General features: G+C 49.3%; 3 protein-coding genes across 5 annotated transcripts in view; 2 read left to right on the top strand and 1 right to left on the bottom strand.

Annotated features, from left to right (window-relative positions):
* The first annotated feature begins 1,504 nt into the window (after window positions 1-1,504).
* On the top strand, window positions 1,505-3,159 carry si:ch211-114n24.6 (uncharacterized protein LOC795591 homolog). The gene is made up of 4 exons (XM_034554058.1): window positions 1,505-1,556; window positions 1,640-1,862; window positions 1,943-2,091; window positions 2,171-3,159. Exons 1-4 carry the CDS (start codon window positions 1,554-1,556, stop codon window positions 3,149-3,151), a joined length of 1,356 nt encoding a protein of 451 aa, XP_034409949.1. The 5' UTR covers window positions 1,505-1,553; the 3' UTR covers window positions 3,152-3,159.
* A 1,788-nt stretch (window positions 3,160-4,947) lies between these two features.
* LOC117742161 (tubulin alpha-1A chain-like) lies at window positions 4,948-10,649 on the top strand. 3 transcript variants are annotated; one of them, XM_034549355.1, is made up of 4 exons: window positions 7,776-7,889; window positions 8,884-9,106; window positions 9,282-9,430; window positions 9,524-10,649. In XM_034549355.1, the coding sequence occupies exons 1-4, from the start codon at window positions 7,887-7,889 to the stop codon at window positions 10,496-10,498; spliced, it is 1,350 nt and encodes a 449-aa protein (XP_034405246.1). In that variant the 5' UTR covers window positions 7,776-7,886; the 3' UTR covers window positions 10,499-10,649. The 3 variants fall into 3 exon arrangements, with proteins under 3 accessions (XP_034405245.1, XP_034405244.1, XP_034405246.1); XM_034549354.1 differs by lacking the exons at window positions 7,776-7,889; window positions 8,884-9,106; window positions 9,282-9,430; window positions 9,524-10,649 and adding exons at window positions 4,948-5,147; window positions 5,238-5,386; window positions 5,467-6,447; XM_034549353.1 differs by lacking the exons at window positions 7,776-7,889; window positions 8,884-9,106 and adding an exon at window positions 4,951-5,147.
* Window positions 10,650-11,731: 1,082 nt separating this feature from the next.
* The window catches only part of ptprnb (protein tyrosine phosphatase receptor type Nb), a 29,474-nt gene continuing 22,558 nt past the window's right edge, over window positions 11,732-18,647 (bottom strand). Inside the window, exons 17-22 of the mRNA XM_034555867.1 lie at window positions 18,580-18,647; window positions 18,322-18,488; window positions 12,480-12,533; window positions 12,227-12,291; window positions 11,905-11,978; window positions 11,732-11,819 (exon numbers count right to left, since the gene is read on the bottom strand). The exon at window positions 18,580-18,647 is cut by the window's right edge and continues 52 nt beyond it. Coding sequence (XP_034411758.1) covers window positions 11,748-11,819; window positions 11,905-11,978; window positions 12,227-12,291; window positions 12,480-12,533; window positions 18,322-18,488; window positions 18,580-18,647 — 500 coding nt within the window. The 3' untranslated portion in view covers window positions 11,732-11,747. The remainder of the gene's footprint in view (window positions 11,820-11,904; window positions 11,979-12,226; window positions 12,292-12,479; window positions 12,534-18,321; window positions 18,489-18,579) is intronic.

The following is an 18,647-nucleotide window of genomic DNA, read 5'->3' as shown; positions in this document are numbered from 1 at the left end:
TTTAACTACACCTCTACCTCTAAACAACGAGAAGGAAATCAAAATGACATCATGGAAAACGATGAAGAAATTAATCGAAAAAGAAATGTACCTCCTTAAAAAAGAAAGAAACTTTTTTAAAGAAAAAAAGAGTAGAAATCTAAAGAAATATTATTCACCAACACTGTTTAAAGAAAGAGTGAAATCAGCCCAATGACACTGTTTATATTTTTTGTATTTTTAATTGAATTGTTAATAAGTGTACCCACAATCTTTTTGGCATTTATTTATTTATTAATGTGTTTTAGAATAATTTTATTTAAATCCACTAATGGATCGATTTGCGATTGCATCTCTATTTCTTTATATGCAGGCAATGTTTTATATTCCAAATTGACGAGTGTAGCATGTTTTAATACGCTGCAATGTTCATAATAATGTTTGTGAAAGGGCTGCATGGCTTCAACCAGCAGGGGGTGCCTTTGAGTCAGTTACACATTTAAAGTTGTACACAAACGCTCTTTTGTTTTTGTTATTAAAAACTACATCTGACTGCAACATAAACAAAGTTTAAAAAAAAGATCTTTAAGTGCTTATTATCATGCATTCATGCTTATTCTCTTTAATTGATGGAAATGCACAGTACATTTCCCAGTGATAAATATTCATTGTCAAAGTATATTGACTCTTTAGTTATTACATCGATAGCAAGAGTAAATACAATAAATTTAGCAGCAGGTGTTGGTGTGAATATTCAGAGTAAACGCAAGAGTTAAACCCCCCCAGTGAAAACGTCCACTGTTACTCTGGTAAGCTCCGCCCCCTCTCCTTTCAAAAGGACCACGTGTTTCATTGTGCACCATTTTAATTGTGTAAAGACTGCAGTTAGTTTCTCTAACTTACAAAGAGGGGGGAGGAGACTGAGGGGCTTCCTTTACGCCAACAGCAGACACACACAGATGTTCTTTCCTTATATTATATTTAGACTTTATATTACAACTTTTTCCTTCTCCTAACATCCATTGTCTTCCATTCATGTTGACATTAGACAACTGGAGGAATGTTTAAGTTGTATAACTGGGCTGCACAAATCAACAAATATGATATTTGCAGGGAAGGAAATGATTGTTGTTTATTTCAAAACAATCATCCAATGTGTTCAATGTCATTTGGACATTCATACGCTCGTGAAGCCCGTCTCATTGGACAAAAATATTTCAGTGTTTCTCTGAATCTCCTTGACTATAGTGACTCCATCAGTCTATCTATGTGTATCTCCGTGGAGAGCCATGAAGCTCAGTGTAAATATGAACACAATGCTCTGTTTGCTTGGTTTCTACATGCTGGACCGATGTGGGTGTCAGTGGTTACACATTACCTTCGAGCTGGACGGAGGGTTACTGATGTGTGGCGGAGCAACTGAATGATTAACCCAGTTAACCCTGTGGACAAAGAAGCTTGTTACCATAGTTACCAGAGTTTGGAAGAACTATAAGTACCGGAGAAGACTTCGCATTAACAGACAGCACATTTCCCCTGCAGACCCTCAACATCCGCACCAGGACTTCTTAATCATGGTAAGCTTCACGGTTTTCACGCTAATACATGTCCCAATGTGTGAATGTGGAAACCTGACCTCGGTTTGTTTGTGCTCCTCCAGCGCGAGTGCCTCTCTATCCATGTCGGTCAGGCTGGCGTTCAAATGGGCAATGCATGCTGGGAGCTCTACTGCCTGGAGCACGGCATCCAGCCGGACGGTCAGATGCCCAGCGACAAGACCATCGGAGGAGGAGACGACTCCTTCAACACCTTCTTCAGTGAGACCGGAGCCGGCAAACACGTTCCCAGAGCCGTGTTTGTGGACCTGGAGCCCACCGTCATCGGTAAGATACGTTTTTTCTGATGCAAAGTTGAACAGGATTTGAAAATTAATGATTATATATCAAGTGTTTCATGATTACAGATGAGGTCCGTACAGGAACCTACCGCCAGCTCTTCCACCCCGAGCAGCTGATCACTGGAAAGGAGGATGCTGCCAACAACTACGCCCGCGGTCACTACACCATCGGCAAGGAGATCATTGACTTGGTTCTTGACAGGACACGCAAGCTGGTAAGTTGACCTGCAAAAACTTCCTGTTCCACTTCAGGTGTCATGAGTCACAGACTGAAGATGAATTGTTTCCCTGCAGGCTGACCAGTGCACAGGGCTCCAAGGGTTCCTCATCTTCCACTCCTTTGGAGGAGGAACCGGCTCTGGCTTCACCTCTCTGCTGATGGAGCGTCTCTCTGTCGACTACGGCAAAAAGTCCAAGCTGGAGTTCGCCATCTATCCAGCTCCGCAGGTGTCCACGGCTGTGGTGGAGCCCTACAACGCCATCCTGACCACCCACACCACCCTGGAGCACTCCGACTGCGCCTTCATGGTGGACAACGAGGCCATCTACGACATCTGCCGCAGGAACCTGGACATCGACCGCCCCTCGTACACCAACCTCAACCGGCTAATCGGACAGATCGTCTCCTCCATCACCGCCTCCCTGCGCTTCGACGGAGCCCTGAACGTGGACCTGACGGAGTTCCAGACCAACCTGGTGCCCTACCCTCGTATCCACTTCCCCCTGGCCACCTACGCCCCGGTTATCTCAGCAGAGAAGGCCTACCACGAGCAGCTGTCAGTGGCCGAGATCACCAACGCCTGCTTTGAGCCAGCCAACCAGATGGTGAAGTGCGACCCTCGCCACGGTAAATACATGGCCTGCTGCCTGCTGTACCGCGGCGACGTGGTGCCCAAAGACGTCAACTCCGCCATCGCCACCATCAAAACCAAGCGCACCATCCAGTTTGTGGACTGGTGCCCCACCGGCTTCAAGGTGGGCATCAACTACCAGCCGCCCACCGTGGTGCCCGGCGGAGACCTGGCCAAGGTGCAGAGGGCCGTGTGCATGCTGAGCAACACCACCGCCATCGCCGAGGCCTGGGCCCGACTCGACCACAAGTTCGACCTGATGTACGCCAAGCGGGCCTTCGTCCACTGGTACGTCGGGGAGGGGATGGAGGAGGGGGAGTTCTCTGAGGCCAGAGAGGACATGGCCGCCCTGGAGAAGGATTACGAGGAGGTGGGCACCGACAGCGTCGGGGAGGATGAAGGAGAGGAAGGGGAGGAATACTAAGAGCTTAAACCAAGGTGTTACATGTATTCATAAAACCAAGCCACAGTTGTATCACAGTTGTCACCAGACAGAAACAATACTTCAAAGCAAGGATATAAAATAAAGAAAACCTGTAAAGCATTTGTGTGTTTTATTTGTGCTAAAAGCTCCCAGTAAAGGTAATAAATTATCTCTTGAACCAATAAGAAGCCGAGCAGGAATGTTGCTCCCACCACCTCCCTATTGTGTGCTGACGAGTAGTTTCTCCCCCTAATTCTATGTTACGATCAGCTGCCCTCCAAGATCAAACAGACCTGAGAACAGAGTTACTAGGGAAACTACATGTGAGCGGGTTCAGGCAGCCCTGACTTGGCAAAGGCGATCAGTGTGTTATTACGTCTCCATGGTTACCTTCAGAGGCAGAGGTGAAACATATAACAGCCATTTCATCTCAAACAATAGAGCACATTGTTAGAAACACAATAGTTGTTGACACTAACTAGGATGTCTCTGTTGTTAGGAAGGCAATGGCACCAAGACCATCATTGGGAATATTTTCATTCAGCTTTTTAAAGCCCGTTGATCAACCAATACCCATTGAAAACAATATCGAAAGCTTTTGGGGAAATTCCGCGGGCAGAACTCATGATCCTTTGTTAATCCCGCTTTAAGTATTGCATGCATCCCTTTCTTGGGCTGTAATAAACCTCTGGAAATGTCCATACCACACATTGATGCTCTGCAACCTGCTGCAAAACACACATGGAACCTCAAATATTCCCTGCCCTCGAGAAGTATTCTCTAATGTTATCCCCAGCAGGCTGTCTGCTTCTTTTGCATTGCAAATGAATGTGGACCAAACTTGTGATGCAGCGGTGATCCGTAACAAAGGCCTTTTCAGGTCACTCTGGGAGGTATCTGCTTTCCTTCGGGGAAGAGAACGGAGGCTCAGAATGAGCCATGTTTACAGCGGTTTACGCCTTTTAATTTAAACGGTGCTCCATGAGAATGTTTTATGGTTGCCTTGTAACTGAGAGGTCACGAGTTTGACCCAACGGCAGGCAAATACAGCGCCTGTGTGGGCAACTTTGAACCCCCACCTGTTCGCTGCAACAACGAAATCTAAAATGTGAAACTGGAGTAGAAGGCGGACAGGTCCGGCTCATATGTCACAGCCACTCTGGTCTTTGTTGGTGGCTACTCATCCGCGTCCGAACAGCCGTTGTTCCTTCGATCCGAGCCGGGGAGCATACCAGCTGATTTTCTTTTTTTTTAATGCTCTTCCTCCTCATCTTTCGTCAAAGGAGCTGGTGTTTGCTTCTCCAGATCCTCCAGTTACCACAACATGCCAGACAGTTGCCTAGCGATGCTCGCTATAAAGCAGCTCGGGCTGCACTTGTAAGTGACACAACATCCCCAGCCACTCTTCTCAGGTGAACGAGGGACTGCTACGAGCAACAAAAACATGGTGAGGACCTCTTTATTTTATATTTAGGTGCCACACATGAGCCAACTTTACAAGAGATATGTGAAAAACACCTTAGGAAGACATATTAGTTGTATATCAATACACTGTGTGCTATCATATCTGAAAGGGTAAGTAGTGACAGAGAAAATGAAACCAAACAGCTCTTTCTTTTTGGAGTAAAAAGTAAAAGATCTGTTAGATTCTGGAGCTGCAAAGTGATCGTTGATATGAATAATACAGCAGCTGATTATTGGTTTCTTTTATTTCTTTGTTTTTACAAATGTTATGCGAGACGTTCTTGATATCTGAACCGCTTGCCCCTGCAGCGTGAATGTATCTCCGTCCATGTCGGCCAAGCTGGAGCTCAGATAGGCAATGCATGCTGGGAGCTCTACTGCCTGGAGCACGGCATCCAGCCGGACGGTCAGATGCCCAGCGACAAGACCATCGGAGGAGGAGACGACTCCTTCAACACCTTCTTCAGTGAGACCGGAGCCGGCAAACACGTTCCCAGAGCCGTGTTTGTGGACCTGGAGCCCACCGTCATCGGTAGGATACAACACTATTGGAATGTGTCTTTCAACAACTAACTGGATTTGTGAATGATTTTATTGTGCATTTCTTACAATTGATCCACAGATGAGGTCCGTACAGGAACCTACCGCCAGCTGTTCCACCCCGAGCAGCTAATCACCGGCAAGGAAGATGCGGCCAACAACTACGCCCGCGGTCACTACACCATCGGCAAGGAGATCATCGACTTGGTTCTCGACAGGATTCGTAAACTGGTGAGTTGACCTGCAACAAACTTCCTGTTCCACTTCAGGTGTCATGAGTCACAGACTGAAGATGAATTGTTTCCCTGCAGGCTGACCAGTGCACAGGGCTCCAAGGGTTCCTCATCTTCCACTCCTTTGGAGGAGGAACCGGCTCTGGCTTCACCTCTCTGCTGATGGAGCGTCTCTCTGTCGACTACGGCAAAAAGTCCAAGCTGGAGTTCGCCATCTATCCAGCTCCGCAGGTGTCCACGGCCGTGGTGGAGCCCTACAACTCCATCCTGACCACCCACACCACCCTGGAGCACTCCGACTGCGCCTTCATGGTGGACAACGAGGCCATCTACGACATCTGCCGCAGGAACCTGGACATCGAGCGCCCAACATACACCAACCTCAACCGGCTAATCGGACAGATCGTCTCCTCCATCACCGCCTCCCTGCGCTTTGACGGAGCCCTGAACGTGGACCTGACGGAGTTCCAGACCAACCTGGTGCCCTACCCTCGTATCCACTTCCCCCTGGCCACCTACGCCCCGGTTATCTCAGCAGAGAAGGCCTACCACGAGCAGCTGTCAGTGGCCGAGATCACCAACGCCTGCTTTGAGCCCGCCAACCAGATGGTGAAGTGCGACCCTCGCCACGGTAAATACATGGCCTGCTGCCTGCTGTACCGCGGCGACGTGGTGCCCAAAGACGTCAACTCCGCCATCGCCACCATCAAAACCAAGCGCACCATCCAGTTTGTGGACTGGTGCCCCACCGGCTTCAAGGTGGGCATCAACTACCAGCCGCCCACCGTGGTGCCCGGCGGAGACCTGGCCAAGGTGCAGAGGGCCGTGTGCATGCTGAGCAACACCACCGCCATCGCCGAGGCCTGGGCCCGACTCGACCACAAGTTCGACCTGATGTACGCCAAGCGGGCCTTCGTCCACTGGTACGTCGGGGAGGGGATGGAGGAGGGGGAGTTCTCTGAGGCCAGAGAGGACATGGCCGCCCTGGAGAAGGATTACGAGGAGGTGGGCACCGACAGCGTCGGGGACGAAGGAGAGGAAGAGGGCGAGGAATATTAACTTTTAAATAAACAAAACCCCAAATGATTAGGATTAGGAAGTAGAGTGTTGAGGAATGTTCATTGTTCACGTTAAGATCCACTCTTTATGTCAACAGGTGTGCTAAAATTTGACAAACAGATTTTCATCAACACATGTCAAGCCATGAATTATCTGCAAATGTCATTTATGTAGAGAGATTAAGAGGAATTCACTGTCAAGATATCATCTTTCCTGTGTCTTTGTCTGAAACAATAAACCGAGACATGTTCACGTTGGAGTACTTTATTGTCCGTGTCAACACACCACAGGCCCGGATCCCACTGCATAACTCATGCTGCATTAACTCCCGTCACCTCCTTGATACGCACTGCACATTTAAGCCTAAACCCTCCACACAGCATGTGCAATGCCTTATATAACACAAACACCTCAGGATTAAACCAGGATTCTTTAGGGATGCTTGTAATAGGTTTAAGTCTTCACTACAAATAAATGAATAAGAGGTGATAATCTATTTGAATTATTTTAACAGTAAATCAAATGTTGTCTTGATGACAAAACTATAGAAAAAGGGTTAATTTACTTTTTTTTATTGATAGCTTTTGGCTCTAACGTATATATATATATATATATATATATAAATTTAACTTTACCTAATCATGAATTATAATGGCAGTGAATTGGATTCATGCTGCCTTTAGGGGCCTCTCAGACATTCCCCTCTCCAAGTTGAGAGATCACAAACAAGACTGAATTCTGGTGCCTTTCTGAGTAAAATAACCATAAAAAAGAGTAATTTGCTGCTTTGTGTTTGCTTCGTGCTACAAATAATTGTTAGACTGCTATTTGAATTCATAACAATGACGTGACAATAACACTATTAATTGATATAACATAAAACCCCAAAAGTATAGTAATACTGTACAAATAATAAAGGGACAGATCCGTTTTAATCCAATACCTCCAGAGCAGTTTAACTGTAGTGTGTGCCTCAGGTGATCATCATTACTATATTTTATATTTTTTAATTTATAATAACATTTTGAGTTTCAGAAGTCTCTATTTTTACAGCAAAATAAAAATAAAGGTCGAAATAAAAACACTCATTAATTTTAGTTGAATGTAATCAACTGTGCAGAGTGTCAAATATGAAAATAATGACGATATAAAAGGCACACATTTGGAATAATAATTTCCATGCCTCCGATAAAACATTATCGATTAAAATTTCCCACAAATGATGCACATGAACTATAGGATGCGGAACATTTCGAGCCGTGCCTGAAGGCAGCAGCGCCCAACGGTCGCTTCCGCCCAGAGGAAATTCAAACAGCCGTTTTGGCTCCGCCTCCTTTTGAAAAGGTATAAATACAGTAGCTTCACTTCCGCTCCTCACTACTGCCTTCAGACACCGATTCTTCAACGTCGGAAAGAAGGAAATTTAAACAGCCGAAAAAATGGTAAGAGTTTAATTGGGATTACATAAAAAAAAAAATATATATACGATTGTTCTTTAAAAAAAAAAAAGTTTTTTATCAAAGATTCGAAAAAAACAACAACTCATGTAACGTTAACCTTAACTATCTAAAACAAAAGGATTATTCTTACTGCTCAATACCTAACGTTATATATTAATACTGAATAACGTTATATAGTTTTTAACCCCCCCACATGCCCGGAAATTATATAAAAATGCAAAATTAACATAAACCCGGTTGTTCTCCGTTATAATCCCGCGGGTGTGGCCTCGCGGAACCGAGTCTAGACCAGCGAACGTTAATTTAGCGGTGCAGTTTCGGTTAAAAACGGACTATTTTTTATTTGACGTTAAACCGTGAACAGCCTTCCCTCTTTAAATCCCGTAATTTATTAATATTAAATGACGTTGTGTAGTTTAAACAGTTGGCATAAAACCGCGCCCGCGGGGCAATAATGGCGGCTGTTAAAAACGCCATGACGGCATCAGATAACGCCCTGTTCCTGAACGCAACACAAAGATAACGCCCTGTTCCTGAACGCAACACAAAGATAACGCCCTGTTCCTGACGCAACACAAAGATAACTGCCTGTTCCTGAACGCAACACAAAGGTGGGGCTTTGCTGCAGTGCGGGGGGGAGGGGGGGGGGGAGAAGAGCCTCCTCCTGCCTCCATGGAGGGTTTTTTGGTCCACTCCTCCCTGCTGGTCCTGCTCTGGTCCCGGTAGGGAGGGGCAGGAAGGCCGCGTTAACCCGCAGTAGGGCTGCAGTAACGCGGCGTGTGACTCAGCAGAAAGTCACCGCCCGAGGGGCTTGGAGAAACGTCCTGCCCGAAGCACCGTTTATTAGTGGATGTTTTATTTTGTATTTTTATGGACATTAAAAAGTTTGATTGTGTAGTAAATCCGTTTTTTTTGCCCCCCCCTATGTTCTTGAATGCTAAATGGCGTATTCATGATAAATGCTTCCTCTCTGCAGCGTGAGTGTATTTCTATGCATGTCGGCCAAGCCGGAACCCAGATGGGCAATGCATGCTGGGAGCTCTACTGCCTGGAGCACGGCATCCAGCCGGACGGTCAGATGCCCAGCGACAAGACCATCGGAGGAGGAGACGACTCCTTCAACACCTTCTTCAGTGAGACCGGAGCCGGCAAACATGTTCCCAGAGCCGTGTTTGTAGACCTGGAGCCCACCGTCATCGGTAAGATAGGTTTTATTAATCATAGGCGGGACTACTCTTATTCTGGCTAAAACAATTAGTGCATATATATTGATGTATTGACACATTTCAGTTTATTTAACTGGTCTTAACTTTATCTGGTATGTACCAAAAGCCTTTATTGCGACTAAAGTCTGGTGTTCTCGTCGCTCCACAGATGAGGTCCGTACAGGAACCTACCGCCAGCTGTTCCACCCCGAGCAGCTGATCACCGGCAAGGAGGATGCTGCCAACAACTACGCCCGCGGTCACTACACAGTCGGCAAGGAGATCATCGACATGGTTCTCGATAGGACACGCAAACTGGTAAGCAATAATAAATCTCAAAATATCCGTCGTTTTAAATAAGACCGTAGTGATAATTACAATAACACTTATTCTCTTGTTTTATTCCTGCAGGCTGACCAGTGCACAGGGCTCCAAGGGTTCCTCATCTTCCACTCCTTTGGAGGAGGAACCGGCTCTGGCTTCACCTCTCTGCTGATGGAGCGTCTCTCTGTCGACTACGGCAAAAAGTCCAAGCTGGAGTTTGCGGTCTACCCAGCGCCCCAAGTGTCCACGGCCGTGGTGGAGCCCTACAACTCCATCCTGACCACCCACACCACCCTGGAGCACTCTGACTGCGCCTTCATGGTGGACAACGAGGCCATCTACGACATCTGCCGCAGGAATCTGGACATCGACCGCCCCTCGTACACCAACCTCAACCGGCTAATCGGACAGATCGTCTCCTCCATCACCGCCTCCCTGCGCTTCGACGGAGCCCTGAACGTGGACCTGACGGAGTTCCAGACCAACCTGGTGCCCTACCCTCGTATCCACTTCCCCCTGGCCACCTACGCCCCGGTTATCTCAGCAGAGAAGGCCTACCACGAGCAGCTGTCAGTGGCGGACATCACCAACGCCTGCTTTGAGCCCGCCAACCAGATGGTGAAGTGCGACCCTCGCCACGGTAAATACATGGCCTGCTGCCTGCTGTACCGCGGCGACGTGGTGCCCAAAGACGTCAACTCCGCCATCGCCACCATCAAAACCAAGCGCAGCATCCAGTTTGTGGACTGGTGCCCCACCGGCTTCAAGGTGGGCATCAACTACCAGCCGCCCACCGTGGTGCCCGGCGGAGACCTGGCCAAGGTGCAGAGGGCCGTGTGCATGCTGAGCAACACCACCGCCATCGCCGAGGCCTGGGCCCGACTCGACCACAAGTTCGACCTGATGTACGCCAAGCGGGCCTTCGTCCACTGGTACGTCGGGGAGGGGATGGAGGAGGGGGAGTTCTCTGAGGCCAGAGAGGACATGGCCGCCCTGGAGAAGGATTACGAGGAGGTGGGCACCGACAGCGTCGGGGAGGAGGATGAAGGAGAGGAGTACTAGCTCCATGAACATCTGTAGCTTGCTGTGGCTCTGTGACAAGAGCCCAACCAAAACGTCTTAATTGGGAATCAAAATTGGACTCATTCCTTTAAAATTCTGCACATTCCAGCGAGCTACACGATTGTCATTCAATAAACGGAACATGAAGTCATTCTGTTGTCTGGTGTTTACTTCAAAGAGCAGTCAACAGTTGTCGGGTGTCTCTTTTTTTACAGATTAAAAGCTTCAGATTCTCAGACGTTTTCATCTTTTAGTCTGGACTCGTTTTATTTAATGCATATGAAATACTCTTCCCTCAACGAGTTATTGCCCCGCTATACATTTAAATTAGTCTCAGGAGCGAGAAATAATCTCATGTCCTGGCTGTAAAAATGCATCATCTACTTATTTCAGAGTTTACAATAATTTACATTTATGGATTCATTTTTAGAGGAAAAATAACAAATGTTTAACTACAGAAAGTCAAAGAAGTCAGACCAGCGATTGCAGCACTTAAAACACGAAAATATTTAATCAAGGGCTCACAGATACAAAATAGCATTGTTTTTTTGTGTTTTTTTTCTGACTTTGCATGAGGTAAACAACAACACATCCAGAGACTGACACGCTGTGAGCGGCACACGTAGAGTTAAGTCTTTTTCTGCAGGTGTTCATCACGAGGGAACAGGACGAGCCAACGGCGACGCGGCTTCGACAAACTTCAAACGGGAAAGACGAGCTGTAAACACGCTTCGTCTGTTTAGATGGTGAGAGGCTGGTTTACAGGCAGATGCATTCAGGGTGCGTTTAGTTCTAGAGGCTTGAAAGCAGGTTTGAAACACTGTTTTTTATTTATAGTAACATAACGTTATTTAAGAAGGAACCAATTGTATGTTGGCATCACTGAATAAACTACATGTCCTTTTTTCTTGTGATTCTGGTTCCTCGCAGCTTTTTTAAATTAATAAAAGAAGCTGAGAAGGATTTAAAGATGAGCTAATGAACCTGAACTCCAGACCTTCTTTGTTTTTTAACCTCTATTTTAAGATGAAATGTTCCTGGTTTCTTTTTTAATCAATTCTCAATGTGAATGCAACACTTCTTAACCTTCTGAAGGTCACTGAACGCATCATATTTCTCCCACAAACAACACTTATAAACATCTGACACGTCCCATCGTAAGAGTTGAATGGATGGAGCTTCTTCATGACGACCATCAGAGAGGACAGACAGGTACGAGGGGGGGCAGCTGGTCCGGGGCGTACTGGTTTCACTGGGGCAGAGCTTTGAGGATGGCGTTGACCTCCTCGGCGACGGCTGTCAGGGCGAACTCAAACTGGTCCTGGAAACGAGAAGAACACATCATCCAGCAACTGTTTCCTCAGGGAGGGTCACTAAGGTCACGGAGGTCACCAGGAGGGCCTGACCTTGGTGCGGACCATCCCGGGCCTCTGGTCTCGGACGTGCTCCAGCGTCGCAGCGATGTCGATCTCTTTCACACCTGTAGGACACACACACACACACACTGAGTGCACCATAACATGCAAACTGATGCATTCTGGGTAGTTGAGTGAGAGAAGCGTGTTATGAGGAATTAAAGTTTTTTTTTCTGGGAGCATTTTGTCGGTCAAACGTTGACCTTTTAATATCGATTATGTACCGAAACCTATAAAACGATCCAATGTGTGTGTGTTCACAACAAAGCGCATCCCTCGTGATGAAGAATGCTCTTTGATTGACAAACGTCACCTTTCGCCATCCGGTTGAGGACCATGTCGATCAGGATGTAGGTGCCGGTCCGGCCTGTGCCGTTGCTATGGAAACAGAGCACACTTCAATGAGCACAAAGAGAGAGATCAATAATCCTCTTTGATAAGGTGAACGCTGCCACCACGTGGACACACGTGGTACTACAATGCTTTGAGGGAACTGTGTGTGTGTCTTCATTGTTTGTCTCGATGATGCCTCTTTGGTTGTGTTTATATATTCTATGAATTAATACCTGCAGTGCACGATGATGGGGCAGGACCGTCCTCTGTAGCACTTATTCACCTTCCTGTTTATGAGAAACACATTTAGTTACTTATTTCTGTTGACACAACCTTTACATGAAATATTCCATACAGAGGATCTATCAAGCTCAAATTACTAAGATAATAGCACTGTTGTGACGTTTGTTCATATATATACGCATACGGATTAAATAACAATTAAATATTGGGACTTTTGCAGCCGGAAGTCACATTTCCGTCTTGAATTAAGTCCTAAAAATGTTACAGTAAACACATCTTTTTCATATTTTAAGAAAATTAACCTTTAAGTATTAACTAACAGTTAGATGAGAGAAAGAAATGGATGCATAGAGAGAATGAGAGATGGATTAAACAGATTGATTGATTGATTGATTAACGGCCATGGACTCCTGCTGCAGCCACATCAGTCCATGATCATTTTTGTGACTATGCAACTGGACCCAGACCACTAGCTGCAAACCACAAGAATGACACCGACAGATATGTAGAAGATAAAACCAAAGGGCCGCTGACCTCCATCGCACAGGAGGGAGGGAGGAGGGAGGAGGGAGGAGGGAGGAGAGAGGAAGGAGGAGGTACAGATATGTAGAAGATAAAACCAAAGGGCCGCTGACCTCCATCGCACAGGAGGGAGGGAGGAGGGAGGAGGGAGGAGGGAGGAGAGAGGAAGGAGGAGGTACAGATATGTAGAAGATAAAACCAAAGGGCCGCTGACCTGCATCGCACAGGAGGGAGGGAGGAGGGAGGAGGGAGGAGGGAGGAGGGAGGAGAGAGGAAGGAGGAGGTACAGATATGTAGAAGATAAAACCAAAGGGCCGCTGACCTCCATCGCACAGGAGGGAGGGAGGAGGGAGGAGGGAGGAGGGAGGAGAGAGGAAGGAGGAAGGAGGAGGTACAGATATGTAGAAGATAAAACCAAAGGGCCGCTGACCTCCATCGCACAGGAGGGAGGGAGGAGGGAGGAGGGAGGAGGGAGGAAGGAGGAGGAGGGAGGAGGAGGTACAGATATGTAGAAGATAAAACCAAAGGGCCGCTGACCTCCATCGCACAGGAGGGAGGGAGGAGGGAGGAGGGAGGAGGGAGGAGGGAGGAAGGAGGAGGTACAGATATGTAGAAGATAAAACCAAAGGGCCGCTGACCTCCATCGCACAGGAGGGAGGGAGGAGGGAGGAGGGAGGAGGGAGGAAGGAGGAGGTACAGATATGTAGAAGATAAAACCAAAGGGCCGCTGACCTCCATCGCACAAGAGGGAGGAGGGAGGAGGGAGGAGGGAGGAAGGAGGAGGTACAGATATGTAGAAGATAAAACCAAAGGGCCGCTGACCTCCATCGCACAGGAGGGAGGGAGGAGGGAGGAGGGAGGAGGGAGGAGAGAGGAAGGAGGAGGTACAGATATGTAGAAGATAAAACCAAAGGGCCGCTGACCTCCATCGCACAGGAGGGAGGGAGGAGGGAGGAGGGAGGAGGGAGGAGGGAGGAAGGAGGAGGTACAGATATGTAGAAGATAAAACCAAAGGGCCGCTGACCTCCATCGCACAGGAGGGAGGGAGGAGGGAGGAGGGAGGAGGGAGGAAGGAGGAGGTACAGATATGTAGAAGATAAAACCAAAGGGCCGCTGACCTCCATCGCACAAGAGGGAGGAGGGAGGAGGGAGGAGGGAGGAAGGAGGAGGTACAGATATGTAGAAGATAAAACCAAAGGGCCGCTGACCTCCATCGCACAGGAGGGAGGGAGGAGGGAGGAGGGAGGAGGGAGGAGAGAGGAAGGAGGAGGTACAGATATGTAGAAGATAAAACCAAAGGGCCGCTGACCTCCATCGCACAGGAGGGAGGGAGGAGGGAGGAGGGAGGAGGGAGGAGAGAGGAAGGAGGAGGTACAGATATGTAGAAGATAAAACCAAAGGGCCGCTGACCTCCATCGCACAGGAGGGAGGGAGGAGGGAGGAGGGAGGAGGGAGGAAGGAGGAGGAGGGAGGAGGAGGTACAGATATGTAGAAGATAAAACCAAAGGGCCGCTGACCTCCATCGCACAGGAGGGAGGGAGGAGGGAGGAGGGAGGAGGGAGGAAGGAGGAGGTACAGATATGTAGAAGATAAAACCAAAGGGCCGCTGACCTCCATCGCACAGGAGGGAGGGAGGAGGGAGGAGGGAGGAGGGAGGAGGGAGGAAGGAGGAGGGAGGAAGGAGGAGGTACAGATATGTAGAAGATAAAACCAAAGGGCCGCTGACCTCCATCGCACAAGAGGGAGGAGGGAGGAGGGAGGAGGGAGGAGGGAGGAAGGAGGAGGTACAGATATGTAGAAGATAAAACCAAAGGTCCGCTGACCTCCATTGCACAGGAGGGAGGGAGGAGGGAGGAGGGAGGAGGGAGGAGGGAGGAAGGAGGAGGTACAGATATGTAGAAGATAAAACCAAAGGACCGCTGACCTCCATCGCACAGGAGGGAGGGAGGAGGGAGGAGGGAGGAGGGAGGAGGGAGGAGAGAGGAAGGAGGAGGTACAGATATGTAGAAGATAAAACCAAAGGGCCGCTGACCTCCATCGCACAGGAGGGAGGGAGGAGGGAGGAGGGAGGAGGGAGGAAGGAGGAGGTACAGATATGTAGAAGATAAAACCAAAGGACCGCTGACCTCCATCGCACAGGAGGGAGGGAGGAGGGAGGAGGGAGGAGGGAGGAGGGAGGAAGGAGGAGGTACAGATATGTAGAAGATAAAACCAAAGGGCCGCTGACCTCCATCGCACAAGAGGGAGGAGGGAGGAGGGAGGAGGGAGGAGGGAGGAAGGAGGAGGTACAGATATGTAGAAGATAAAACCAAAGGGCCGCTGACCTCCATCGCACAAGAGGGAGGAGGGAGGAGGGAGGAGGGAGGAGGGAGGAAGGAGGAGGTACAGATATGTAGAAGATAAAACCAAAGGACCGCTGACCTCCATCGCACAGGAGGGAGGGAGGAGGGAGGAGGGAGGAGGGAGGAGGTACAGATATGTAGAAGATAAAACCAAAGGGCCGCTGACCTCCATCGCACAGGAGGGAGGGAGGAGGGGGGAGGGAGGAGGGAGGAAGGAGGAGGTACAGATATGTAGAAGATAAAACCAAAGGGCCGCTGACCTCCATCGCACAGGAGGGAGGGAGGAGGGAGGAGGGAGGAGGGAGGAGGGAGGAAGGAGGAGGTACAGATATGTAGAAGATAAAACCAAAGGACCGCTGACCTCCATCGCACAGGAGGGAGGGAGGAGGGAGGAGGGAGGAGGGAGGAAGGAGGAGGTACAGATATGTAGAAGATAAAACCAAAGGGCCGCTGACCTCCATCGCACAGGAGGGAGGGAGGAGGGAGGAGGGAGGAAGGAGGAGGTACAGATATGTAGAAGATAAAACCAAAGGGCCGCTGACCTCCATCGCACAGGAGGGAGGGAGGAGGGAGGAGGGAGGAAGGAGGAGGTACAGATATGTAGAAGATAAAACCAAAGGGCCGCTGACCTCCATCGCACAGGAGGGAGGGAGGAGGGAGGAGGGAGGAGGAAGGAGGGAGGAAGGAGGAGGTACAGATATGTAGAAGATAAAACCAAAGGACCGCTGACCTCCATCGCACAGGAGGGAGGGAGGAGGGAGGAGGGAGGAGGGAGGAAGGAGGAGGAGGGAGGAGGAGGTACAGATATGTAGAAGATAAAACCAAAGGGCCGCTGACCTCCATCGCACAGGAGGGAGGGAGGAGGGAGGAGGGAGGAGGGAGGAGGAAGGAGGAGGGAGGAAGGAGGAGGAGGGAGGGAGGAAGGAGGAAGGAGGAGGGAGGAGGAGGAGGGAGGAGGGAGGAGGAAGGAGGAGGAAGGAAGGAGGAAGGAAGAGGGAGGAGGAGGGAGGAGGGAGGAAGGAGGAGGAGGGAGGAAGGAGGAGGAGGAGGGAGGGAGGGAGGAAGGAGGAAGGAGGGAGGAAGGAGGAAGAAGGGAGGAAGGAAGGAGGAAGGAGGAGGGAGGAGGAGGAGGGAGGAAGGAGGAGGGAGGAGGAGGAGGGAGGAAGGAGGAGGGAGGGAGGAGGGAGGAAGGAGGAGGGAGGGTGGAGGGAGGAAGGAGGAGGAGGGAGGAAGGTGGAGGGAGGGAGGAGGGAGGAAGGAGGAGGGAGGGAGGAGGGAGGAGGAGGAGGGAGAAGGAGGGAGGAGGAGGAGGAAGGAGGAGGAGGAGGAGGGAGGAAGGAGGAGGGAGGAAGGAGGAGGAGGGAGGGAGCAGGGAGGAAGGAGGAGGAGGGAGGAGGGAGGAGGATGGAGGAGGGAGGAAGGAGGAGGAAGGAGGAGGAGGGAGGGAGGAGGAAGGAGGAGGGAGGGAGGAGGAAGGAGGAGGAGGGAGGGAGCATGGAGGAAGGAGGAGGAGGGAGGAGGGAGGAGGATGGAGGATGGAGGTGGGAGGAGGGAGGAGGGAGGAAGGAGGAAGGAGGGAGGAGGGAGGAGGGAGGAGGGAGGAGGAGGGAGGAGGGAGGAAGGAGGAGGAGGAGGGAGGGAGGGAGGAAGGAGGAGGGAGGAGGAGGGAGGAAGGAGGAGGAGGGAGGGAGCAGGGAGGAAGGAGGAGGAGGGAGGAGGAAGGAGAATGGAGGAGGGAGGAGGAGGAGGGAGAAGTAGGGAGGAGAGGAGAGGAATGGTGGATGGGAGGCAACACTATCGCTTCTGCTGCATCATTTTTAAAATGTTTTCAGTCGTGAGTTTCAGAAGTGATTTCTTCTTTTGACATTAAATATAACAATATTACATGAAATAATAATATTTCTTCGTATAAAACCTTTTTAAAAAGACACTTTTTTGATGCTCAGTTCAACGGACACACGTTTTTAAAAAAAAGAAGGAAAATAACGGCCAAATTAAAACAAGAACTTATTTGACAAATGCAGATTCTACTGTGAAAGTGAAAATGCAAAATAAACTGACAAACTGCAGCGTTATTATTTTAAAACATGTGCAAACATAAACAAATGCCCTTCTAATTTAGATCTAAAAGTAAATAATAAATGGACCTCTACTTGTAAAGCGCTTTTCTAGTCCGATCTTTGACATGACATCATTCACCCATTCATACGCTGATGGGAGGAGCTAAGGTTCCACCTGTCAATCAGCAGTAACTAACATTCATACGCTGATGGGAGGAGCTAAGGTTCCACCTGTCAATCAGCAGTAACTAACATTCATATGCTGATGGGAGGAGCTAAGGTTCCACCTGTCAATCAGCAGTAACTAACATTCATATGCTGATGGGAGGAGCTAAGGTTCCACCTGTCAATCAGCAGTAACTAACATTCATACACTGATGGGAGGAGCTAAGGTTCCACCTGTCAATCAGCAGTAACTAACATTCATATGCTGATGGGAGGAGCTAAGGTTCCACCTGTCAATCAGCAGTAACTAACATTCATATGCTGATGGGAGGAGCTAAGGTTCCACCTGTCAATCAGCAGTAACTAACATTCATATGCTGATGGGAGGAGCTAAGGTTCCACCTGTCAATCAGCAGTAACTAACGTTCACACACTGATGGGAGGAGCTAAGGTTCCACCTGTCAATCAGCAGTAACCAACATTCACACAGGAGACATTTCGGGGTTAAGTGTCTTGCCTAAGGACACATCGACATGGGCTAGCGGAGCTGGGGATCGAACCGCCGACCCTGCTCACCACTGACCCTCAATCGCAGTTTGGTTTGAAGCTTCAGATTTTAACAACTGAGGTTTTTTAAAGATAACCAAGTGCCGTTCCAGATGTTAAAACCAGACATCAACACCTCAGGAGTCTCATTATCGAGCCCCTCCCCCCTCCCCCCGGTGGGGAGTCTCTGCGGCTACCTGCGGAAGTCCAGCAGCGGGCGGGTGGCGGTGGGGATGCCCTGAGCCGGCCAGCTGAGGAAGTGGAACTGGGTGAGGGTCCTGGTCTCCTGCGTCTGCACGTTCTTCAGGTAGAAGCTTCGCACCAGGAAGTCGTTGCACCAGATGTGCTCGGACACCAGGTTCACCTGGAGGGGAGGGCGGAACCGAAACGCAGCGGCGGAATCAGACATGTGACTCCCCCCCACCCCCCATTGTGCCCCCCCGCCCTGTTCTCACCTCATAGATGTGGTAGAGGGACGAGCCCTCGTCAGGCCAGTAGCGGTCGCACTGCTTCTCTCCGTCCT

Source organism: Cyclopterus lumpus, chromosome 2 (genome assembly GCF_009769545.1).
Source record: "Cyclopterus lumpus isolate fCycLum1 chromosome 2, fCycLum1.pri, whole genome shotgun sequence".
In the NCBI taxonomy this organism is placed as follows: domain Eukaryota; kingdom Metazoa; phylum Chordata; class Actinopteri; order Perciformes; family Cyclopteridae; genus Cyclopterus; species Cyclopterus lumpus.
This window is presented reverse-complemented; position numbering and strand designations above follow the sequence as displayed.